The sequence below is a fragment of the Protopterus annectens genome, chromosome 3.part0 (genome assembly GCF_019279795.1).
Source record: "Protopterus annectens isolate FY-2018-M chromosome 3.part0, PAN1.0, whole genome shotgun sequence".
Classification (NCBI taxonomy): domain Eukaryota; kingdom Metazoa; phylum Chordata; order Ceratodontiformes; family Protopteridae; genus Protopterus; species Protopterus annectens.
The window spans coordinates 1,901,510,008-1,901,537,443 of NC_056731.1; the positions used below are offsets into that span (position 1 = coordinate 1,901,510,008).

At 41.8% G+C, this 27,436-nt stretch overlaps 1 protein-coding gene across 5 annotated transcripts in view; it reads left to right on the plus strand.

Moving 5' to 3' along the window:
* The window catches only part of RNF144B (ring finger protein 144B), a 1,090,613-nt gene that overhangs the window by 874,818 nt on the left and 188,359 nt on the right, over positions 1 to 27,436 (plus strand). For all 5 annotated transcript variants that reach the window (XM_044065983.1, XM_044065981.1, XM_044065980.1 and 2 more), the window contains one exon: positions 19,870 to 20,014. In XM_044065983.1, the coding sequence (XP_043921918.1) occupies positions 19,870 to 20,014 (145 nt within the window). The remainder of the gene's footprint in view (positions 1 to 19,869; positions 20,015 to 27,436) is intronic.

Consider the following 27,436-nt stretch of genomic DNA (forward strand, 5'->3'; position numbering starts at 1 on the left):
ATAGTATTGAGAATTCATTTATAATTGAAAAAAAGGGCCAATGGGGAACAAGGTACTCAAGGGGAGTTTGTGAGGGTGTAGTGCTTTTAATTTTTTAGAGCTGACTTATATAATTGCTTCAGTGAGCAAGTGCCAGGTAACTTAAATGCAATGTGTTACAGGTAACTTAAATGCAAAAACGACAAACAGTAACTTTCTTTCAAGTGAAACAAGGAAATAAGTACAGTAAGCAATGCAGATATCACTAGGGATCCACAGAAGTGCTAAAAGGCCGTGTTTTAGGTGGAATTAGCGTTTCAGGGAAATAAACAAACAACAAGCATACAAATAAAGCTAGATTCAGCAGGCCTGGATCTAGTCTATGCTACAGCAAACAAGGTGTACCAATTTCAGTAAGAAACAGTTAGAATATGCAGGCACTATAAGCCTCTAACCAGAAATTCCCTGCTCAGAAGGGCAGAGTCCAGCCTCTCCTCCCACAAGAGTGCAGACTGCAATCCTTCTTAACGTAAAATAACTGGCCTGAAGCCCAAGTGCTTAAACCAGAACTAATACACTTTTAGAATAACAGACACTGAGCTCTCAATCAGCAGTTCCCAACTTAGAAGAATGTAAGCTACCTGTCCTGCCACCACAGTGCAGGCCACAAACCTTCCTAATGTAAAACAACTGGTCTGAAGCCCAAGTGCTTAATCCAAAAGACTTAGAAATGATAGCTACACTTTAATCAAGTTACTACCAGCAGTAATAAATACAACTGAATACTTTAAAGAATGCCTGGATTAGTGCTCAAGTTATACAAACAAAGCTAGATTCAGCAGGCCTGGATCTAGTCTATGCTACAGCAAACGAGGTGTACCAATTTCAGTAAGAAGCAGTTCAAATATGCAGGCACTATAAGCTTTAACCAGAATTTCCCAGCTCAGAAGGACAGAGTCCAGCCTCTCCTCCCACAAGAGTGCAGAACACGAACCCTCTTAATGTAAAATAACTGGCCTCAAGCCCAAGTGCTTAAACCAGAATTAATACACTTTTAGAATAACAGACACTGAGCCCTCAATCAGCAGTTCCCAACTTAGAAGGATGTAAGCTACCTGTTCTGCCACTACAGTGCAGACCACAAACCTTCCTAATGTAAAACTGGTCTGAAGCCCAGGTGCTTAAACTAAAAGGCTTACAATGAGTTACACCAAGCAGTAATAAATACAATTGAGTACTTTTAAGATGACGCAAAAGCAAAATAAAGTAGGAAAAAACACAAATACAGTAAAAGCAGATAATTTTTTTTTTTTTTGGAAAGAGAGAAAGGAGTAGCAGAAACTAAGCTGATTGGCCTTTACCAAATGCTCTCCCTCTACTGGGTAGAATGAGGTAATGACACTAGACTGGGAGGAGGGTCCCAGATCAAACTTACACTAGGGGCGGGCAACTGCAAAGCCACCAACTATAAAGTTAAACAGATAAAGGAGCCACTAGAAAAAAAGAGTTTAACTGCAACAAGTTATCATAAACAAACAACCCAACAGATGCTTAATAAGAGTGGACAATTTCCAGTTAATACCTCACACACAGTGAAACTAGCTAGAACTTTGAAGTCCGGGGGAGGATTCTTCCTTACCAGCACTAAAGGCAGTAACTATGTCTTAATTTCTTGTGACCTGAGGCTGTCATTATTTCAGTTCATATCATGTGCCTCATTATGAGAGTGTTCTAATAGGGCTTATGTATTCAGTGACTACAGAGCCATCCTTCTATCTCATATTGGTTTGCTTCAGTTCTTTAGTATGGTTTTTCTCCATAACCATTGTCAGATTTCATTTTCCATTCTTCCCTGTCTTCCCAAAACACTCTCTAAATTTAGATTTTTTTGTTGATGTGGGTTGCTCGTGTTGGTTTGTAGATGCTCTAGTAGAAGGACCCCTTATTGTATTCTGGAGCTCCATTTTTAAGCCCTGGAATCTCATCTGAAGCCAAAGTCACTGTTGAATAATTGAGCGGTTGCATTGTTTCTGTACTTTGGAACAAAACAGGATCAGCAAGGAGGGATAAAGATATGGCCCAAGTGACCTTTGTTTGACTAGCAGCTCAAGAAGATTGCCAGTGTGGTCGGGAAGGATGGATATGTTTTTCCTGTGGGGAAGAACAAGCTGGACAGATCCTATTCACAGAGCCATATTGGATATCTCATAGCAAGAGGTCACTGTGCTGGAATTTTGTAGGAAACTGAGGAGGTATAACTACTGAGGCCAGGCGGTTTGCCCTCAGACTTTTCTTATGGCTTACCCAAAGCCTGTGCAGTTCATGCATCAAATCAAGAGTAGGGATTATGCCAGGAAAAGCCTGCCCCAGCTGCAGTGTAAAGATGTGTTTTGTCACCTGTCAAACTCTAGAGTGCCTGCAGCTGCAGCCCCTTGACCTAGCATGAAGGCAAGTGTTGCCTCCATGCATAGGTGTTGTACTGCGGGGGGGAGACCCTCCCAGTGTGAATCTCAGTAGGGAGCTTGCCAGGGCATGGGAACTGTAGAGAAGGAGATGATCATAGGAAGTTACTAGGCTATTGGCCGTGAGGCCCTTATAAGCCTAGCCAAGAGTTTAGCCCTTGTTTAGACAAGTCAGCACCAGATGCCCCTGTCTAGCAGGGACACAGGTGGAATCCCAGGGAATGTACTTTGTTTCCCATCCATTTTTCCAGGTTGCCCTTAATAAGGGGTAATGAGGTACTCTGCTTGATGTGAAGAGGGAGTCTATTACACAGATGGGGGAGACTCTGGGACACAAATCCATCCCGCCACCAAGTCCTATTGATGTCACAGACCAGTTTGAGGCTGTGCGTGTTACTTGAGTGGAGTTTGACTTGCAGATATGCAGCAGTCCCATCAAGGCTGGGCCCGAGATCGCCTTCTATGTCAGACAGAGATCCTCTCTGAGAGTCTGTATGAAACTGAGTAAAGGGATAGGGCTTTTAGTCTATCTGTCTATGGTAGATTTTTGAGGCCCTGGATTCTCCTGTAGAGGAACCACTGTGGTCTCTCCAGCTGCTGCATGTGCTTTGCGAGGTACATGCTGAACGGGGTGTTGTACTCAGTAATGAGTCTTATAAAGGAAGAATACAGGGATGTTATGACCTTCTTGTCCCTGGATGAGATATCCTTACTTATGAGGTGTGCCACTTAGAAAGGTTTCTGTACGACGGATGCAACATGGTAGTCAGGTTGCTATCAACCTGGGTGCCCAAATCCCTTATGACTGATTGCGTGCTTAGGACATTGTTATTAAAGGAGATGATGATGCATTTTTTGGTATTCAGCTTGAGGACATGTTTCTGGCACCAGTCATTTGCTTGGGTGAGACCCTCTTGGAGGATGTCCACATCACTAGGGGAATTGATGACAGCGCCCAGCTTGCAGTCATCTGCAAACTTGGTCAGCCATAGTCCAGTGGTTTTGGCCTGCACCTTAGAAAAGTTTATCCCAAATAACAGAGCCCCCAATACCGAACCCTTGGGTACCACACGATTACAGGTCTACTGCTTGAGGTGGCTTTTTGTTGATGGGTTCTATCAGTAAGCCAGTTAGCTACCCATCTGGTAACATATGGATTGATGCCTAGTTGAGAGTGTTTATCTATTATGCCAGAGTGAGGAATAGTGTTGAAAACTTTGGCCAGGTCAGGGTAGTCGGTATGCACAGTCTTCCCCTCGTCCATGGCTTTGGTGACTGTCTCAAAGAAGTCAACCAGATTTAACAGACATGCCCTCCCCTTGACGAAGCTAAACTGTGTGGGATCGAGTATTTGGAGGTTGCCAATGTCCTTGTTAATGAGGTCCATGATAATCCGTTCCATGGCCTTGCAGATCAGGCTAGTTAGGTTGATGGGTCTATAATTTCCCAGATCGGTGGACGCTCCTCCTTTGTGCAGAGGGATGACAGTGGCTGTCCTGCACTCAGCTGGGGCAAAGCAGGTACTCAGGCTTTGGTTGAATAGGGTACCTAGTGGTGCTACAAGTTCCTGCCTGAGTTCATGTAGGATGCAGTCTGGGATGTTGTCAGGTCCCATGGAGGCTGTATTTTTTGCCTTTGAGAGAGCAGTGCTGACCTGTTCCCTAGATGTAAGGAGAAGGGAGCAGGTACTGGGGATGTCCTGATTTACTGGTGGGTGGGGGCAGAGGGCTAAAGTTTACACTGAATCTGTCAACCAACAAGTTTGTTATATCTACCGCAATTGTATATGTGGTGCCCTTGACCACCAGTTCTGAACAGATCCGAGTGCTTCCTTTGAGATTGCGGACATACATGAAGAAGACCTTATAATTGTCTCTAGAAGATGTGGCCAATTTGGACTCAAAGTTTGCTTTGGAAGATTTCACTAGTGCTCTTATTTGGCTGTTCAGACTGAGAGATTGCTTCCAATTGGGCACCTGCTCTTTCTTGGTCCTGGACAGCATTTTTTTTCCTTTTGTTGTAGAGTTTATTTATTGCAGATGTCTTTGTTATAGAGATTATTTATTGCAGATGTCCATCAGACAGGTTTACTCTTCCTTGCGTAGGATGATTTAGTCCTGCCTGGTATTCCTGATTCCATGCATCTATATAAATGCTTGTATAGTGCTTTGGTGTAGGTTTAGATACTGGTGCTAGTTCCTAGAGAGGGGAGGGGGCTGCAAAGCTGTTTATACCATCCATCGGGAGACTGTAATCAGCTTTGGAGAAGTTTTTTTGTTTGGGATGTCAGGGGAGATGATGACTTTGAACGTAACCGCTTTATGGTCAGATCTTACCAGGGAGGATGATACTGCAGGGATGCTGCAGTGGTTATTCATGTTGGTTAATACCAAGTCCAAGATATTATCACCTCTTGTGGGGGTATCGACTAGCTGTTCTAAGGCATTTGCTTTGACAAACTTGAGGAATCTCTGGGAATTTGTATTCTGGCATGAGTACTTCTTCCAATCTATGTTTGGGTATTTAAAGTCACCCATGATCAGGGTAAAGGGTTAAATCTTGATAGATTTGAAGAGGTCCAAGGTTGCAAGTGTCCGAGCCTGAAGTCAGCAGCAGTAGGAAGATTAAAAAAATGTGTACTGGGGAATAATCTGTTATCCATCTTCAGGTCTCTGAGAAAGTAATCCTTCTCTGGGAATAGATTACTCCAACAGATCTTTCTGATTTCAGTCTGTATACCAGGATAAGATGTGCAGCAGGTAAATGTGATAAAGGATAATGAGGGGAAAATACTCACAAGCGAGGAGAGTGTGTTGAGTAGATGGAAAGAGTACTTTGAGGGGTTGATGAATGAAGAGAATGAGAGGGAGTGAAGGTTGGATGATGTGGGGATAGTGAATCGTGAAGTACAGTGGATTAGTAAGGATAGATATGAAGAGGATGAAGAATGGAAAGGCTGTTGGTCCAGATGACATACCTGTGGAAGTATGGAGGTGTTTAGGTGAAATGGCAGTGGAGTTCCTAACCAGATTGTTTAATGAAATCTTGGAAAGTGAGAGGATGCCTGAGGAATGGAGAAAGTGTTTTGGTACCGATTTTTAAGAATAAGGGTGATGTGCAGAGCTGTAGTAACTACAGAGGGATTAAATTGATCAGTCACAGCATGAAGTTATGGGAAAGAGTACTGGAAGCTAGGTTAAGAAGGGATGTGATGATTAGTGATCAGCAGTTTGGTTTCATGCCGGGAAAGAGCACTACAGATGCAATGTTTACTCTGAGAGTGTTGATAGAGAAGTACAGAGAAGGTCAGAAGGAGTTGCATTGTGTTTTTGTAGACTTAGAGAAAGCATATGACAGGGTGCCTAGAGAGGAGTTGTGGTATTGTATGAGGAAATCGGGAGTGTCAGAGAAGTATGTAAGAGTGGTACAAGATAGGTACGAGGGTAGTGTGACAGCGGTGAGTTCTGCGGTGGGAGTGACAATGCGTTTAAGGTGGAGGTGGGATAACATCAAGGATCAGCTCTGAGCCCTTTCTTATTTGCAATGGTGATGGACAGGTTGACAGACGAGATCAGACAGGAGTCCCCGTGGACTATGATGTTTGCAGATGACATTGTGATCTGTAGTGAGAGTAGGGAACAGGTGGAGGAGACCCTGGAGAGATGGGGATATGCTCTAGAGAGAAGAGGAATGAAGGTCAGCAGGACTAAGACAGAATATGTGTGTGTGAATGAGAGGGAGGATAGAGGAATGGTGAGGATGCAAGGAGTAGAGGTGGGGTGGCGAAGGTGGATGAGTTTAAATACTTGGGATCAGTAGTTCAGAGTAATGGTCTTTTGTCTAGCCCCTACCGACGACACTGCTGAAAAAGATGTTGGTGCTACAGAAACACCTTCGGTTTCTGAAGGCGTCTTCAGACCGACGACGCTCACCTTTAAAACGTATCCTAAGACCAAGACTCCTATTAAACCTAAAAAGACTGCACTTCAGTCTCCAGTTCAAGGCCCCATGCCTAAGAAACAAATGCTCAAAATGGCTGAAGACTTGATCTCTTTAATCAGGGGTTCCCAACCCCCACCCGACAAAAGGCCTAGACAAGAGGAAGATTATGCCTCCTCTGAACAAGTGTCTATTTCCTCAGGCTCCTCTCAGGACCAAGATTACTCCTTCTCCCCTTATGAAGATTCTGATGCTGAAGATTCTATTCCCTCAGCTTCTCCTCCTGAAGACTACTCCTTTGGGGAAACTTTACACACTATGAGGGAACATTTTCACTGGGAAGGTCAGGACTACTCTGACTCAAAGAAAAGGCTCAGAGAGTTTCTTTTACTCCCGCAACACAGACCACTTGCCATCCCCCCCTGTTTTAGACATTGTGGATGATGTTTACTTAGAATCCAGTTTGAACCTAGATTCTGTGCCTCCTGCTCCAGCCAAACCTGAGTGCCTGATTCCCACAAATTTCTTTATAAAAGCCCTGTTGCCCTGTTGCTGATTCAGAGACTATCTCCCAGGGTCCTAAAGGGGCTAAGGCTTCTATGGCAAAAAATCCTGTACCCTCTGAAAGGGACTCCAGAGCACTAGACAGGTGGGGGAATAAGGTTTACACTTCAGCCACTCTAGCTATGAGGGCACTAAATTGCCAGTTTCACATGCTAAAATATCAGCAATTTCTAATGTCTCAGTTAAGACAAAAAATGAGCACACTCCCTCAACAGTCTGAATTGAAAGAAATGCAGGGTCTGTTGCATGCAACTGAACAGGTGGGCAAACATACTTTACAATGTGGGTTTGATTCTTTGGAGGCTTCCTGCAGAGCAGCTGTCACTGGGTCTGTTATACGTAGTCATGCTTGGTTAAAGGAGCAAACTCTGCCTGATCATGTTAAAGCAAAGCTTCTAGATGCTCCCTTACAGCAGGATGTTCTTTTTGGAGTTAAAGCAGAAGAAGTCTTAAAGAAAATGGAGGATAAGGCAAAATCTATGCAGACAGTCAAAGATTTCCTACAGGTACAGTCCCCTCGCTTCAGCAGAAATTGGCCAACAAAAAATTGGTCCTTTCCAGCTACTGACAGACCACAGAGGGTAAATACAGACGTCCAAGAGGCAGAGGACAACCACAAGCCCAGTACAAACCTCGACAATGGGGCACTGCAACACAGAAGGGAGGAGAAGACGGGTCCCAAACTACCAGAAGGCAAACTCAATGACTTGCACCTCATCTGGCCAAGCAACACTCTCTTGGCAGCCCCCTTGGGAGGAAAACTCGCACTTTTTTCAGACAACTGGCACGTTGTCACAAAGGACAAATGGGTCCTAGACATAATTTCACGAGGATACAGATTCCATTTTCACACCTTGCCAATGAAAAGAGGAATGCCAAACCTGCCACAAAATCAATGGGCAGAGGCACAAAAACAAATTACAGCTCTCATGGACATGAGAGCCATTCAACTGGTACCTACTCGAGAGCAAGGCCAAGGATTTTGCTCAAGACTCTTTCTAGTTCCCAGAAAGGACAATGCCTGGAGACCAATTCTGGACCTTTCAATTCTAAACACCTTCTTACAAGTACCCAAATTCAAGATGCTAACACTACAGCAGCTTCTTCCCATGTTAGGCAAGAAAGCATGGCTAGTAACGTTGGACCTCAAGGAGGCATACCCGCATGTCCCTATCAGACAAAGTTGCAGAAGATATCTCCGTTGGTGTTCACAAAATGCCTGGCACCAGTAATTGCATACTGCAGACAAAGAAGAATTCAAATATACCCATACCTGGACGACTGCCTCATCCAAGCAGAAAGCAAGGACATCCTCTTACAACATCTGGCTTTTGTAAAACATCTTCTAAGTTGCCTGGGGTACACAGTAAATGAAAAGAAATCAAAACTAGTATCCTCACAAAATATGACATTCCTGGGTGCCAGCTTGAATACAATGACCCAGAAGGCTTATCTGATGCCAGACAAACAACTATAACTGATTCAATATTTCAAAACAATGGCAACAAAGACCCAACTACCTGCAAGAAAAATCCTGCAGGCCTTGGGCTTCATGGCATCTTGCATACTACTAATACCATTTGCAAAGCTGCATATGAGGAAATTACAGTGGTACCTAAAAAGCGTATGGTCTCAACGCAGCCACAGCTTGGACACAATTATATCTCTCATTCCCTGCCTACAACAGGAGTTTCTATGGTGGTCACAGGCATGTCACCTCAACAAGGGTCAGCCTTTCACCTTGCCCCCAGCCAGGCAAGCTATGACAACAGATGCATCGGACTACGCCTGGGGGGGCACACATGGCAGGACAGTGCGTTCAAGGCGTATGGACTGCAGATCAAAGGAATCTGCACATCAATCAAAAATAGATGCTAGCTGTACAGAATGCTCTGACAGCCTTCAAGAATTTATTACATCCAGGACAACTTACAATAAAGACGGACAACATCACAGTAATGTGGTACATAAACAAACAAGGGAGTACACACTCCTACCGTCTATGCAGGCAAGCAATGACCTTGTGGAACACAGCTGTGGCTTACCAAGTTCAGTTACAAGCTCAATTCCTGCCAGGAAAAAAGAACACATTGGCAGTCGACCTCAGCAGAAACATCATGGATCCCCACGAATGGAAACTGGATCCACAAGTATTTGCAATGATAACTCAAAAATGGGGCCTTCCAGACATAGATCTGTTTGCCAGTCCTCAAAACTATCAACTAACAAAATTTTGTACAAAGACACTCCACCATCAAGCTTGGAAAGTGGACGCACTCTCATTCAGTTGGAAAAACCTGACAGTATATGCCTTCCCTCCATTGCCTTTCCTCCCAAAGGTGCTTTTGAAAGTCAGAAAGGAGAGACCACGACTGATACTCATAGCCCCAGACTGGCCATGCCAGCACTGGTACCCACTATTGAGGAATATGGCCCAGTGCCCACCTTGGATTTTACCACAAATTGCCCATTTGCTCACACAGCCAGCTCAAAACCTTAAATCTGGCTGCATGGCAAATAACCTAAGCATCCAGCTAGCTCCTCCTTCCCAAGCAGTTATGGATGTTATTCTGGAAGCTAGGAGGCCCAGCACCTGGAAGGCCTATTCGGACAAATGGAAAAGGTTTTGTGCCTGGAACCAAGCTAAAGACCAAGACACACTTCAGCCTCACATGCCTCAGATTCTACAGTACTTAACTGAGATGTTGCACAAAGGACTTTCTTTTTCTTCCATTAAAATCAATGCATCAGCTATTTCAGCCCACTACAACACGGATCCACCCTTATTTTCGCATCCACTTCTAAGACAGTTCCTCAGAGGGAAAAAACATTAGGCCCCCCAGGAGAGCACCTACACCAACATGGGACCTCAATTTTGTTCTGGAAAAACTTACGCTACCTCCCTTTGAACCAGCTTTCTCTGCAGATCTACAATTTCTATCATGGAAGACTGCCCTGCTGCTAGCAATAACTTCAGCTAGAAGAGTCTCAGAGCTGCAGGCACTAATGGCAGTGGAACCTTTCCTCATTTTCCATCAAGACAGAGTTTCTCTATGAACTAATCCTTCCTTCATGCCTAAGGTGGTTTCCAGTGTGGCTTTAAATCAAACCATCCACTTACCCACCTTCTTCCCAAATCCACAGAACAAAGGAGAAAGACTCCTGCATTCCTTGGACATTCACAGGCAACTTCGTTACTACTTGGATAAAACTAAGGTTTTCAGAAAATCTGACCAGCTCTTTGTATCCTATGCTACAGCTTCACAAGGGAAGGCTATATCAAAACAAACCATTTCCAAATTGCATTCGTTTTTGCTATACCCATCATGGAAAACCAGTTCCTGCTACCATTAGGCCCCACTCTACCAGGGCAACAGCTACATCTACAGCCTTCCTCAGGGGGGTTCCAACCAAGGAGATTTGGAAGCTGCAACTTGGAGTTCAGTACACACCTTTACCAAACACTGTCACTTACCACTTTACTCTAAGACTAGAGCTGGCTTTGCCACTGCAGTTCTGCAGGGCCTTCTAGCCTCCTCTAACCCTCTATAACTCCTCCACCCATCCTTAGCTTTGGGATTCTACCCAAGTGTGATGACTGCAGCAGGGTAACACAATGAACATAGTGCAGTTTTGTACCTACCATAAATGTAGATGTTCGAGTGTACACCCTGCTGCAGTCCAGGTTACCCTCCCTCCATCCCCTCTGATCTAACTAACTAAATCTCTACAATACCTTCCTGATGTATTTGCTTATAGCTGGAGGAATTTTGTGTTTGTGCAAAAATTACTTAATGTGGTACTAATTACTGACCACCGTTTTGGGGGCACCTGGCATCTGGGGCAAGAAAAGCTGAAGAAAATGGCGTCGGATGCATTATATATACCCCTGGCGCACTGACGTCAGGGAAGAAGCGACAGCAACTGACGCCGGACCAAGACTTTGGAATTCCGGCCGACTGCAGGACCGCCTGACGACAGGATAACCCAAGTGTGATGACTGCAGCAGGGTGTACACTCGAACATCTACATTTATGGTAGGTACAAAACTGCACTTTTTAAGGACTGACCAGAAATTGCTGTGTCTGTCATAAAGAACATCATTCTTCTTCCAAATTTTGCCACATTCAGCTGGTCAGATAGGAACAGACTGTGCATATGTTTTCCTTAAGTTGGACTGAGTTCATTTTTATGCAGTCCCCACCTTCAGTAATATGCTCCTTTATCCGCTTTTTGTGAATTTCTGGCTGGACAGACCTAAGTTTGTCCTGCAGTATGCATGGTAGTCTTGAAGGTCCCAATTCTCACCTCTTCTTTGCATGTTCTGGAACTGATTCCATTACTGGAGTGAAGATCACCTCCACTGAAGGACTTTATTGTTTCAGTGGCAATTTTACTGTCACTGAATATTCAAGTGGCTATTACAGAAGTGTTTCTGTTGTCACAGTACCTTCCCATAATGGTATAAATAAGACTATATGGAAGAATCTCTTCACCCGAAGAGTCGGAAATGTTTGTCTTAGATTAGTTCTGACTTTCTTCTCAACTATCTGTCTCACTGCAGACATCGGATCAGTTGTACTGCATCCTGATCTAAATCTGAACTGCTCATCTTCCATCTTCTTCCCATATAGAACACATCATTGTACAGCTTTAAGGATACTAGACTGGCTTGAGCTTCCCAACATTATTCTTTACAACCGTCTGTAACTCACAAAATTGTAACACAACCAAGTAGAACCCCTGCACTACAAAATCTCATCCTTCCTTACAGTTCCAGCAGACTACTTCGCTCTAACATCAAGAACTTGCCCACCGTCTCCAAGGCCAACAACACTGCAGGAGAATCTTTATTTTCCAACTATATATATATAGGTCATTGTCCCACTGTACTCATCCCTCATTAGACCCACTATAGAATACAACACCCCATTTAGTATGTACCTCTCAAGACATCTGCAACAACTGGAAAGGCCGCAGAAATACCTCACTAAAAGAATCACAGGCCTAAAGCAGATGCTCTATGCTGACCATCTAAAAAAACTCCACCTATACTCTGTCACATGTCGTCTACTCAGAGGCGATCTCTGCTTAACATGCAAGGCCATGTCAAACCCAGAGCTGTTGGACATGCTACACTTAAAGAAATCCCAATCCCTCAGAGAGACACGCTCCAGGGATCTAAACCTTGCCATCACAATGAACAAAACAAGCTGGAAAAATAGGTTCCTGACCCAGTGACTCCCTAGACTCTGGAATAGACTGCCCATACATGTCAAGCAGAGTGCCTCTTTGGCCCTCTTCAAAAGGAACCTTGATGATTGGATGGGAGATAGGAAATTCACCCCGGGGATCACGTCAGTCACCCTGCTAGACAGGAGTCCAGGGAAGTAAATACTGTGGGAAGAAATAGCCAGGGAATTGTTATGGCTAGGCTTGTATAGGCCCTAAGGCCGATAGCCTAGTGCCAACCTATGAACCTATATATCTCATATATGGAACTCCCTTCCTAACTCCATTCTCTCAATCTCATCCACTAACCACTTTAAGCCATCACTTAAAGCTTATCTAAAAAATAAGTGGCTATGTTTCTGTACTAACCCCTCATGAGTGCTCTGATACATCACAGTATACCCAAAACATATTCAGCTTCTCCCCAGTGTTTAATCCTTTGTTCCTACCTACCTGTCTTAACCTTATATCTTGACATAAGTCATACCTACAAATAGTTCTAGCTATGTTCAAAGCCCAGGTCTTGTTGTCAAGATGTAACAAATTTGTATGTTATGTATACTACATTTTGTTTACTGTATACTTTATTGATTATTATAATGTGTGCATGAAAATTTACTGTTACCTCATGGAGCTTTTCTCCCTGGGCCTCTGCTGAAAAAGGACTTGTGTCCAGTCGGACTTTCCTGGTAAACAAATGTTAAATAAATAAATAAATAAATAAATCTTACATTCTACTACTCTGCATATCTGTTTATCAGTGACACTCTCCAGAACCTTCATGCAGTGTGATAAGAGCTTGATACCTCTGTACTGCCCAAAGTTGTGGATTTCTCTTTTGTTCTTCTACACTGGCACGAGTATGCTTATTCTCCAGTCATCTGGGATATGCCTTTCTCTCCACTCTGCTGTGAATACCCTCAGGAGCCATATCTGCCCTTTCTCACCCAGCATCTTTATCATATCTGCAGTGACCTCATTTGAGCCTGCTGCTTTTCCTGACTTTCGGATTCAGATCAGGATGCAGCACAACTGACCCAATGTTTGCAGTGAGACAGATACTTGAGAAGAAGCTAGTGATGAGGAAAGAGTCCAACTGGACATTGCTACATTTGGAGAAAGCATATGACAAGGTCCCAAGAAAGCCGATCTGGGCAGTACTGCGGTGGTTCAAAGTCCCAGAAACATTGGTAGAATTAGTGCAGGCTATGTACAAGCACCCAATGACCAATAAAATCTAAAGGAAAATGTAGTCCAAAGCCAACAAGGAATTTATTTAGGCAAAGACAAAAAAATAAAAAATAAAACTGAATTGACATAGGTTTCGTCTTCACAGTAAGACTTCTTCAGAATACCAAAAAACATCAAAATCACACTTTATATATGCAGTTAAATAACCACACCCCCAGCACAATTCCATTAGTCAATCATTCTTAATTCCTAAGAAATACTCACATAAAGAAATACAAGTATAAATATGAATCAATATATGTAAAAAACAAAACAAAATGACACTTACATATATGTAATTTTTAAAAAACTGACTATTAAAAACATGTTACAAACACAAGTAATCATGACTTCCCCGTAATATGTTTGAGCCTTAATAAAGGCTTAATAGAACAATAGTCATTTAAACCAGGATACTTTTGAGCATCTAATTTGATTTGCCACTTAAGCTCACATAAATCTAAATGAACATCCAAAGTTCTCCCCTGTGGATCATATTTTATTTGTTGTAAAACACAAAACCTGAATTCATGCGTTTAATTACTAGCAACATGCCTAGCCAAGGCGTTTGTAGTTTTTAAGTGCTTAATATCCAAAAGGTGTTCCCTAATTCTCTCTCTAAAAGATCTACAAGTTTTCCCTATATAAAATGCCAAACACTGTTGGCATTTTGCCATATAAACTACATTTTTGGAAAAACAATCAGAATGACCTAAAATAAATATATTAAAGTCATTAACAGTAAACTTGTGACCCGTGGGTAAAATACATGGACAAACCGAACATCTCCCAAATTTAAAATTACCTAAAGCTCTGTTGGTAACCAAAGCGTTAGAACTAGAACACCTTTCAAAAATGTCCTTGAAAGCACAATCCTTCCTAAAAACAAAACTGGGACATGAACCCCACTTAATACCGGTGTTTTTATCTAATTGCAAAATACTCCAGTTTCTCCTAATCATATTGATTAACCAATCCGAATCCCCATTATAGGTGGAGATAAACATGAAAGGGGACCCCATCCTTCAATCCTCACCATTAAGTGCCCTTGTATATTGGACTATATTGAAATTAAGTATAGGTTGATAAAAGCCCATGTCCCAAGTTTAATTTCATTAAATAATTCCATACATAATTATTTGGAATACCCTCTATTCAAAAATAATTTAATTATATAATTTAATTCATCCACAAAATCTTGGTTATCACTGACCATCTGTGCTGCTCTGACCATTTGGCCTTTAACTATACCTCGTTTTTGATGATTAGGATGCCAACTATTATATTGCAGATATGAATTGGAGAAGGTGGCTTTCCTATAAATATTAGATCTAATACTCATGGAAGCCCTATCAATGGTCAGTCTGACATCCAGATATGTTGTGGATCCAGACTATACTCATGTGTAAATTTTAAAAAATCCACCGTACCATTGATGTAGTTAATAAACTCATTTAAAACATCAATTGCACCTTCCCAGACGATAAAAATATCGTCCAGGTACCGCGTGTAGACCTTAATGTTTCTGTAATAAACACTGGGGAACACAAAATGTTGTTCCCAATAAGCCATAATGTAATTGGCATATATGTGGGCACATGCAGCCCCCATAGCCACACCAGTACACTGCTTGAAATAATGTCCCTCAAAAAACTAAAAATTGTTGACTAGCACTGCTTCCATTAATCTTACAAAAACATTAATTTGATCTTGTTCATATATACCAGTCAACAATAACTGTTGTTCCAACCACATGAGACCTATATCATGTGGAATTACGGAAAACAAATTGCATACATCAATGGTTAAAAAAAATGTTATTATTAACCTTAATAGTATTAACTTTCTCCAAAAAATCCCATGAATCCTTAGAAATATATGGGAAGCATTTTAAACCTTGTTTCATATGATGGTCTAAAAACTGACTAATGAAATAGGTCTTACTCCTCTTGCCATTGGCAATGGGTCTAAATTTGACGTTGTCTAACCCCTTATGAATTTTAGGTATACCAAAGATGATACTAACCACTGGATATAGATTGGTCATAAATTCAAACTCTTTTTCCGTTATTTCCCCTTAATACAACATATCCTCCAGCATGAAGTCCAACTTTTTAAAGGCAACATTAATTTCATTCATGCTGACTTCAGTATACTCATCACCATCCAGCATAGACATCATAATATTCACATAGTCATTATGATCTACTATGACCACCCCATTGCCCTTATCTGGCTTCATAATACGAATATTATCAATTCTTAATAATTCTTTAATCAATTTAGCCTCATCATCAGTTAAATTGGCAGGTATATGTCTTAACGGTTGCTTAAAATGCTCCCTAATCTCTGTTTCACAAATTTTATCAAAAATAGCAACCATGGGATTCATAGGCGGATTAAATTGACTCGATTTTGATAAAAATTCCTGTTTACCAGAAACACCCACATCACCAAAATATACTTTTAAATTCATCTTGCGTACAAATAACTTTAAATCCAATATTGTGTCAACCAAATTGCCTTTTTTGCAAGGGACAAAGATAAAACCCTTAGAAAACAAATTGACATAGTCCTCACTAAATGCATAATGTGAATAATTAATTTAAAATCATGTGCCTGATTTTCCAAAACATCAGGATGGATCAAAAGGCCACTTTTTAACTGTTCAAACTCATTACCTTCGCCCAAAAACATATCCAAAACGTCATGACCATTCATACTATCAGGTAAAACCTCATCCAATGCCGTTTCCCCACACATCTGTGGCTCATAATACACAATAGACCCAGGGGATGAGACTACCCCATATAGAACACCACCATCAGAATCATATATATCAAAAAGATTACCAGTCATAAACATTTCCGTCTCATAAGCCGATATCGGAATGGAACTACTATTACTTTCAACCAACCCCATGACATTCACATTATAATGCGCAAAAAACTCGAGAGGAAATGACCCTATTGTCCAAAAATCCATTTTCAGCTGTATCCAAAAAGGCCCTTGTGTTAAGGTGTTCCCCCTGAAAAGAATATACAGATAAGTCCAATAAACCATCCTCATGCTCCTCGATGTTGTCAAACTGCTGAGAATCGTTAAAGAAAGAAGAAACTGTATTTGCACAATCGCTGACAACAAAACGCCTACTAGCTAAACACTCGCCTGTGGCCATACCATCATTAAAACGACCACAACTCTCCAAATTAGGCACAACAAACAAGTTAGCACTGCCAGAAAACACACTCTTTGCAATGGACATATTGAATGTACAAATGTCGGGGCATCACTAAAGACAGCCGCCCCATCAATGTCAGTTACCTCCTTTTCCAAGCAGTTTCCTGAGAATTTGTTGAAGAAATCCAGACCTTGGGACGTGCCCCGGTCCGACCATAATCCCCCTCCTCGTTGGTTGCTCCCTGTTGCGAATCCTCTCCGAACGTCTTGGGCCTTCCACTAAAGGGCTCCCCGCTCCATTGGTGGAATTTTTATAACTCGCTTGCTTCCCTGACTTCATAACGTTATCACCATCCACATCTTGATTCGCCGATACATTTTGATGACCACGCCTCCACTGGTTACCCTTGGACTGAGGATAAACTGTGTCCAAATTAAATGCCTTAATGTCCCAATCTATCTTCTGCAATTTCTTATTGAAAATAAAATCACAACTCTTGTTAACTTCATTTAAAATGTTGATATAATTTGTATAATATTGATCAAGCACCCAATGACTCAAGTACAGACAGTGTTCGGCCTCACAGAGGGGTTCCCAGTGGGAGTGGGTGAATACCAGGGTTCAGCTCTGAGCCCAGTGCTGTTCATACTAGTGATGGACTAGCAAACAGGTTGGAGGGGACAGATCACCAAAGTTACTGTATGCAGATGACGTGGCATTACAGGCGGACTCGGAGCAAGAACTTCAGCAAAGGTTAGGAGAATGGAATGCAAAACTGAAGGCACATGGGATGAAACTAAGCACAGTTAAGATGGTGGTAATGGCAGCAAATTGGGGAAATCAGAAGAAGCTGAGAATAGAGATAGAAGTGAAGATAGTGGAACAGGTAAATAACTTCAAGTATCTGGGAGGGGTAGTTGAGGAGAAGGGAAGTCTGAATGAAGAGGTCAAAGCTATAGTCAGAGGGGATGCAGCCAATTGGCATAGAGTCTCAGGTGTAGTCTATGACTAAAGAATGTCAAAGAAGCTGAAAAGTAAGGTGTACAAGACAGTGGTGCAACCAGTACTTCTGTATGGTACAGAAACTTGGGCAACAAAGGCAGAGCAGATGAGGAAACTAGAGGTGATGGAAATGAAGTGCCTGAGAAAGGTGCTAGGATGCACACTGTGGGATAGATGAAGAAATGAGGACATAGCAGAAGCCAAAGTAGCTCCATTTGCAGGAAAGATCAAAGAGAACAGATTATGGTGGTGTGGTCAAGTGCAGAAAAGCAGAAGACAGTCTGGTGAAGAAGATTTGGGACAGACAGGAAGAAGATAATAGGAAACGAGGACATCCAGCAAAGAGGTGGATGGATTATGTGAAAGAAGATTTGCGACAGTCAGGCATGAGTTTTGAAGGAGGCAGGAGTATGTGCACTCTTATCTTGTATTTATTCAGGCCACATACTCTTGATTTATCATTTATTCATTGATGTCATTGTATATGTTTATTGACTTAGTCCCTCTAAACTTGTGGCCTATTTTCAGAAAAGACCCAAGGCAGTATTTTTACAGATGTAAAAAATTACCCAGAGCACTGTGAGGATTCCTCATGGTATTCTTTCCAATAATTTAAAAATAGAAAAAAAAAAACTAAAACTAATAAACACAACTAAGAAGAATCAGCAAAGAAATACGTGCACAAATCACTTAAACTATTTAATGTTGGCGCTTTCGTCCAACAATAATAGACCAAACTTCTTCAGACATAAGAAACCATAGTACACATTTTAAATAACCCTCTAAACCTATCATAAGTCACATGATAGGTTTAGAGGGTTATTTAAAATGTGTACTTTGTTTGGTTTCTTATGTCTACATTTGTCTGTTTCTCCCACATGGTCAATGGACTTTGTAAACCAACGTGTATGTAGCCCACTATCTTGTGCTGCCAATATTAACCTTTCATCTCTTGGTTTGAATTTGCCTCTCTTTAACCATTCCTGAGTTCATTCCAGATCAACCTGAGGTTCTTCCAGAAGTTTTCTATACTTGCAACTATATTTATGCATTTTTCACATTTCTTGCCTTCTCATCTGGTCCTTCACCTTATATTTTTCTTTTGTTTTTTGGCACATCCAGTTGCTGTCTATTTTTTATCCACTTGTGGTTTGATTTCTAACCCTGCTTGATGCCGATATGCTTCTGCTAGCCTAAGTAGGGAAGTCATCTTAGATTTATTCTCCTCATGTTTCACTACATTTGGGTCTTGTGAGATCAGCAGGTAAGTGTGGAGTCCCACGATTGCAGATCTGTACATGTAATCATTTTCAAGGAGGCCCATCCCTCCTTCAGAACGGGGAATATATAATCTTGGTATGCACTGATTTTTATAAATCACTTGGTGAGCATGAAGCATCTTGTTTTCCTGTCTCATCTATCCAACATGTTTTGGGGCCAGTCAATCACTCCAAAACTGTTAAGTTAGTACAGGAAGAACAAATTGGTTTATGGCTTGGATTTTGTTCCTAGATGTCAATGCTGTTTTTAGGATTAATTTAAGTCTTCTAAAGTACTCCTTAGTAAGTTTCATTCACATTTGCTCATGTTTTGTTGTTGGTCCTTCATCAATTCCCAAATATTTATACACTCCCTGTTGTTCACGTTCTGTTGTATCAAAGTATACATTGCATTGTGATTGTGGTTCCGTTGCATTTGCTGTCTGGTGCTAGTGAATTGCAAGTTTTATGTGGTTTAAGTGAAGTCAGATCTCAGGATTCCTAGGAGTATGTACCTACACAGGGATACTTGCATGGGCTAATTCATAGTACAGACGTCAAGAATCTTTGACTACACAAAAGAACATATTAAGGATTTCCCAAATATTAATCTTATGAAGACATTCTACTAGATGGTCAACATATCTGACGTCTGCTCGTAAGCCTGTAATGCTCACTGAGACACTTGTGCTTACCAGAAGTGTAATGTAAATTTGCTGTTTATGTTCATTAATACAATTTTTAAATAAGAGCCTTTTAGATTTGTAGTCAGGTGTATAGTAGAAAAGAGACAATAAATTAGCATGCATGTGTAAAATTTGACAGAGATGTTTCTGATAAATTAATGTAGACATTAGATCGGCTTCTTCTTTTTTTTTTTTTTTTTTAGGTTCTACACCCCACCAGTTAATAATTATGCTGTACTTTAAATTTGAGGAGAACAGCATGGCATTAGCATGAATAGTGCAGTGTTTATTGATTGCTGTTACCAGTTTTCACACACACTTTTTTTCTCTCTCAGCGTTGTACTCAGCAAGGATCCAGAAGCACTTATTAAGCAGTGCCCAGCGTGCCGGGTCTACATTGAGAGGAATGAAGGCTGCGCACAGATGATGTGTAAGAACTGCAAGCACACGTTTTGCTGGTACTGTCTTCAGAACCTCGATGTGAGTCTTTGTTGTCACATATGTTTATGCTTGTGGAGTTTGTGTAAGCTATTGCACCTCTAGATTGTAGTGTTTCAGACCTTTATTTTAAGCATTTGCACCCACAATAACCAATTAAAATCAGACATTTAATTTCATTTTGAAAAGGGTGCCACTCAGTTTTAGGATATATGTAATTTCTCACCTGCTACAAGTTGCTTGCATTGTCACAAGATACCTTACGTACACCTCTTCATTCCTGACATCGCTAGCATTTTGTCATCTTTATATTGCATTGCTTGATCTGGATATTGCAGTAGTTGCATATCATTTTTAAGACGTGTCTTTTTTATTGCCCATTTATCCAGTCCTGGCTGACCTAGTCTCCTAAAAAACAGTACTATGGTGTCTACCTTGCAGACGTGTAGAACGTGACATGCCTTCTTTACTTACTTACTAGGTGTAACTAAATTTTTAGGGTGACCCGAGGAGTTTGATTAATTGGCATGTTTACAGTTATGCATTTGGCTGGGAGTTTCCTCTTTTGTTTCTGTGACACAAGCACAGCCATTCAATCAGCATGTGCCCTGTAAATTTATAAATGATAGTGGTCTTGTCTTTGACATGTTTTTCTGTGAGCTAGCTCAGAAACTTATCTTCACCTGGTGTTGGCAGTTCTGGTCCTCATTATTTGTTCTTCCAGCAGGATGGAAGGCTTTGTAGATGACATTGGATCACTGCCTCCATGACTGTCTCATTGCCTCTTCAAGTCCATGCCCAAACCCATTTTGTCTTTATAGATGGCCTTATTGCTTTTGGAGTGCAGTGGAGCAACCATGACAGGGGAGTACTGAGACTTTCTTGAAAGCAAGTTTGCTGACGTTATCCGGTTGTTTTTCTACATTTATAGCCTTTTTATTTTTTTTTTTTTTTCAAAAATGTGTGGTACTAGGGCTTAGCAAATAGCTCATACAAATACTAAGAGAGAGCCCTGACCCTTAGACTCCCAGAATAGATATGTTTTTGCCTCCTGTTGTAATTTCCATGAGGTAGATGTATTTTGTTGGTTATACAGTGGACATAGCCCCCCACCAGCCCCCCATGGGAGGTGCAGAAAGTAGTGTTGTTAGTGAGTCATTGGACTAGGGATTTAAAACAGTCCCATTGTAGAATGACATTCTGATAAAAGTGATTTGGCAAACTTATTTTCATTAAGATGGCTCATTATCCCTAAGATGTTTACATACATACAAATGTTTCAAGCACAGGCATTGATGCCCTTCTAGCTTACCAGTATACCAAAACACTTGTTTCCATGTTTTTTGTGTTTTGCCATTTAATGTAGTCCATAATCAAATTCAAAGTCAAAGTAAACTTTATTTTCAGTCAGAGCCACACACAGTAAGAGTTAAATGAAATTACGTTGCTTTGCTTCCAAGTGCATTTATCACATACAACTACAGAAAATAACAAGAGCGTGTAACAATACAGTATCATATACATATAGGTTCATAGGTTCGTACTTGGCTATCTGCCCTAGGGCATTTATAAGCCTAGCCAGAGTGTGTGTGGCTTTCACCACCCCTTAGGATGAGAATACTACGCCCATTTAGGGTTTAGTTTACTGTGCCTCTGTCTAGTAGTGACACAGAGATGACCCCCGGGGTAAACCTACGATCTCCCATCCACTCGTCAAGATTTCTCTTGAATAGAGTTAGTGAGGGGCTCTGCTAACATGGACTGGGATTCTGTTCCAGAGTGTAGGGAGCCTCTGGGTTATGAATCTGTCCCTCCAGCACGTCCTATTTATTTCTGTGTTGAGGTTCAAGTCTCTTGCTCTCGTGGCTCTGGTGGATTTGGATTTTTTGAGGTGGAGCATGTCCATTAATTCCGTATTGGACATGGCCTTGTACGTCAGGCACAGATCACCTCTGAGTAGGCGGTATGCGACTGAATAGAGCTGGAGTTTCTTCAGCCGGGCAGCATATGACATATGTTTGAGACCCTTTATCCTCTTGGTGAGGAACTTTTGGGGTCTTTCCAACTGCTGCAGGTGTCGGGTAAGATACATCCCAAATGGGGCATTGTACTCAATCATTGGCCTGATAAGAGAAGAGTACAGGGGCACAATGACCTCTCTTGATCTAGATGTGAATCCCTTCATGATAAGGTGGGCAATATAGAAGGTCTTCCTAACCACTTTGGCAATGTGAGTGTCAAATGAGAGGTTACTGTCAACTTGGGTCCCTAGGTCCCTGATTACCTCTTCCGTACTTAATGGATTACCACCTATGTGGTAATTTGTGGGTACCTTGTTTTTCCCAGAGGGTATGACTATACATGTTTTGGCATTCAGCTTAAGGCCATGGCTCTGGTACCAATTATCCATTTCTATGAGGCCTCTCTGAAGGATGCTTGTGTCCGCTGTAGTATCAATTATGGCGCCCAGTTTGCAGTCATCTGCGAACGTTGTCAGCCACAATCCTCCTATGTTTGCCTGCATCTCGGAAAAATAAGTGCCGAACAAGAGGGGTCCCAAGACTGAGCCCTGTGGGACACCGCTTGTGACCGGCTTAGAGTCTGACATGGCTCCAGCAACTCTGACCCTGTGGGTTGTGTCCTTGAGCCAGTTTGCAACCCATCTTGTGACATATGGGTTTACATTTAAGCTGGTGAGTTTGTCTATGATGCCCGAGTGGGGTATTGTGTCGAAGGCTTTTGCAAGGTCAAGGTAGGCTGTGTGAACTGCCTTACCCTCATCAATGGCTTTAGTGACTGTTTCAAAAAAGTCGACCAAGTTCAAAAGGCAGGATCTGCCCTTGACAAAGCCAAATTGGGTAGGATCCAATGTCTGTAGGTCCCCAATGTCTTTGTTTATGAGTTCCATAATGATCCTCTCCATAGCTTTGCAGACCAGGCTCGTCAAGCTTATGGGGCGGTAATTTCCAGGGTCCGTAGAAGCACCGCCTTTGTGGAGTGGGACCACTGTTGCTGTACGCCAACAAGTCTGACACCATCTGAGATACCTCTATAACACTAGTAGCAGCCTTAATCAAATATTGCGCATGTGGAAAAGCAGTTATTGCACAGAGTATACAGAATGTACTGAATAGCACACATATATTGTATGGAATGTTCAATTACCACTGATTGCACTTTAAAAGCAGCTCGATGTAGGTATTGCACAAGAAGATAGCTGTACTACTGATTGTTCCGGTCACCAGCTATTGATATTTTGTTGAGTTCAACAGTCTGATGTCGGAAGAAACTCCTACTAAACCTGGGCTTACAACGCGTACTACAATATCGTCTTCCTGAAGATAAATAGGAGAACAGTCCATGTACAGGGGGTGTGTCTGTGGTCTCTGATTATTTTTTCTGGCTGTGCCAATACATCATGCTTTGTATAGGGCCTGCAGAGTTGGAATTGGGGATCCAATGATCTTCTCCGCTACCTTCACCACCTTCTGTTGGGCCTTTCGGTCTGAGGCTTTGCAGTTCCCGAGCCAGACTATGAGATTACTAGTCAAGGTGCTTTCAGTGGTACCGCTATAGGAGGTTTTGAGGACAGAGGAAGGGAGACTAGTTTTCCTCAGATTCCACAAGAAGTGCAGGCATTGATGTGCTTTCTTCACAATGTGGTTAGTATTTGTTGACCATTCTAAGTCCTCAGAAATGTATACACCCAGAAATTTGCTGCTACTCCCTCTCTCCACTGTTCCCCTTTAATTATGAGTGGGTGATGTGAGTCCTGATTCTTTCTGAAGTTCATTACAAAACTCCTTGGTTTTATTCATGTTTAGGAGCAAGTTATTAATATCACACCAGTTAATGAGGTGATTCACCTCATCTCTGTAGGAAGTCTTGTCTCCACTCCTGATAAGAGTGGTGACATCTTGGTACTTCATGATCTTGTTCGACTTATGTCTGGAGATGCAATCATAAGTTAGTAAGGTATACACCAGAGGGCTCAGAATATATCCCTAAAGGACTGCCAGGCTTAATTAAGCTCTCTGAGGTTTTGTTGTCCACACATAAGTTTTGGGGTCTATCAGTGAGTAAGTCCAGGATCCAGTTGCATCAACGGGTGTTGATGCCCAGCTGGACAAGGTTCTCAGTCAGCTGTTGAGGGATGACTGTATTAAAGGCGGAGCTAAAATTGATGAATAGCATCCTTGCATAACAGTTTTTGTTGTCAAGATGTGCTAAGGATTCATGAAGAGGAAATGAGATGGCATCTGTTGTAGAGTGGTTGGCCTTATAGGCAAATTGAAGTGGGTCTAGTGATGCTGGTAGTTTTGCAGATAGATGGTCCATGATCAGCCACTCAAAACATTTAATCACTGTCAAGGTTAGAGCAACTGGACGGTAGTCATTTAGGCTGGTTGGCTGAGATTTCTTTGGTAGGGGATTTATAGTAGTATTCTTGAAGCACCTTGATACTCAGGCCTGGCTCAGAGATATGTTGAAAATGTCTGCAAGTACTGTTGACAGTTGAGCAGAGCAGTTTCTGTGTGCTCTCCCTCGAATGTTTTCTGGACCAGATGCTTTTGTGGGATTTACTCTACTTAGGATGTTTCATACTTCCACTGGGTTAAAGCAGAGTGCTTCCTCATTTTGTTTGATGGGGATTTTAGTTGCCACTGTGTTCCCGTCATCGAACCTGCTGAAGTAGTAGTTAAGTTCATTCAGGAATTCAATGTTGCTGTTGTCACATTTTGAAGAAACAGGCCTGTAGTCTGCTGTAGCTTGTATACCCTGCCACACCCGTCTGGTGTCTCTAGTGTCATTGAAGTGACCCTCTATTCTCTGGCCATACTTAGTTTGCCTCCTTTATCTCCCTGTTGAGATTAGCTCTGGCCACCCTGAGTGCATCTTTGTTTTTTGCTTTATATGCATCATTCCTTACTTTCAGGAGCTTATATACCCTGTTTGTCAGCCGTGGTTTCGGTTTGTCCATGTGGTGATGTTTTTAGTGACTGTGGCATCATCCACACATTTTGTGATGTAGGCCATCACCGACTCCATGTACTCCTCATGGTCTACTTGGTGGTTTACTGTAGCCGTCCCCTTGAACACATCCCAGTTTGTGCTATCAAAGCAGTGCTGTAGTACTGAAACTGCACCCTCCATCCAAACCTTTACTAGTTTCTTAGATGGCTTGCTTCTGTTTAACAGTGGTTTGTATGCAGGGACTAACGTAATGGCCAGGTGATCTGAACTACCCAAGTGCAGATGTGGCATTGCCTTGTAAGCTTACTTAACGTTGCCAAAGACCATGTCCAGTGTGTTCTCCCCCTCGTTACAAATTCCACATGCTGATAGAATCTGGGTAGTACTGATTTCAGGTTGGCTTTGTTGAAGTCACTTGCTAATATGTAAGCAAACTCCAGATTCTTGTTCTGGGTATCATTTGTGAACCGTTAAAGTGTAGCCAGTGCTTCTGTGGTATTGGTATTTGGAGGGATGTACACAGTTGTAATGCTCACACCACTAAACCCCCTTGGCATGTAGAAGGGTCTGCATTTTAGCGAAATAAACTTAATGTTCTCTGAACAGTGGGACTTAACTAGTTTGCAGTTGTTGCACCAGTTGCTGTTTACATAAATACAGATGCCCCCTCCTCTGGCTTTACCACTGAGAGCCTGGTCCCAGTCAGCTCGAAATAATGTCATCCCTTCCACATGGACTGCACTGTTATTAATATTAGTGTTGAACCACATCTCAGTGAATACAAGCAAATAACAGTTTCTCACCTTACTTTGTGTGGAGAGTTCCAGCCTTAAGTGATCCATCTTGTTATCCAGAGACCAAACATTTGCTAGTAGCATGGATGGAAATGCAGGCCTGTGGGGGTTGGCTTTAAGTATTGCAGTTATACCAGCCCTAGAACCACATTTCATTGTTCTTTCACATCTTCTTCTTTTAACAGACATCCTCAAAGTGGCTGGGGGCATGCTTTCTCCACCAAAGCACTTATGGCCATGTTGTAATATGATTCCCAGTTTGTTATTTCCTGGAATGTGCTAGGCCTTATAATATCATGATAACTAGGTGAGCTCCACTAAGGAACGTGTGTCTTCATTAGAGAAGTAACCTGGGAACCCTGGAAATAGGAACACTATAATTTCCTGTCAAAGCTATTCACTGAAAACTGAACTAAGACACCTGTCTACCGGATATGTGAAGCATTTTTGGCAACCCTTTATTTATCCACCTGTAACTCCAGTCAGTTTTGAGAGTTTTATACTTGGCATTATTGAAGTATTTATTTGTTAACAGCAATACAGTCTGATCATATATCAGACAAAAATGAATTAAGTAGATGTTTTATGAGATGTTATTTTTCTTTTAAATCTGAATGGTATTTTTTAAATTCAAACTGCTAGATATCAACTCATTATTTTATTTAGTTGTGAATAATTTCTGGGCAGTATTTTAATGAAATAGTAGTAGTTAACATTATGGACAGTGTAGAGAAATAGTTGACAATTCAATTCCATTTCTTCCTACACATATGACCAGTTTTCTTTTACAAGGTGTGGTATACCCCTGTCCTCACCTTATGTCTTACTGTACTAAGAAGATGGTTCATCTGGCACTTGTGTCTTTAAGTGTGATTTTTTTTGTTTGTAATGCGTTGAGGTTTAGTGTAAGCCTCATAAAATAGTTCCTTTTTTTTTCTTTTGTCATGAAGTCTCCACTCCCCCATGCCTTGGATGTATCTGTTTCCTGCCTTCAAAAGAATTTTTTTAAACAAAAAACATCTTTATTAAATCACCATTTATGACACGGGCAATCATACGTTTATATAAATTAAAACAAACCACACTGATAAAATCTTAGTTGCAAGCATTATATATCACAAACCATACAGACATTGTTTTAGTTACAAACATCATACATCACTTATAATCTACCCAACTGTGATGCCCCTGCACTGGCCCAGTAATCAAGGAGCCTCAATCCTCACCACTGGGAACAGTGGGGGACGTACACACTGGGAGGACAAGTACACACACACAGTAAAGTGCAATTTCCCTTAAGAGCACACAGAGATCACAGTCAGTCTGGGGCTGGTTTCTCCCTCTTTCTCCAGATCCCCAGTAAGACTCACCACTGGCACAGCTATAGAGTTGAGATCTCAGCCGTGTTGCCAAGCTAAGATCTACAGCATCTTCTCTGTCCAACCAGTGTTTCGTGTCCCTGACCATGCAGCTGGCACACACACGCTTTGAGATTTGATTTATATACAAGCACACATACACACCTGGGGAAGGCTAGCACAGGTTTACTGTCTGTGCCCCCTTTTGCCCAGACTATAAGGTAGTTCCAGCTGCCACCAGCCAACTCTTTATCATTTACTTATGGCCCTTAACAAAGGGTGTCCAATCGTACTGTGTAATGTTACTAATAATCCAAATGGTAGTCTGACCAGTTAAA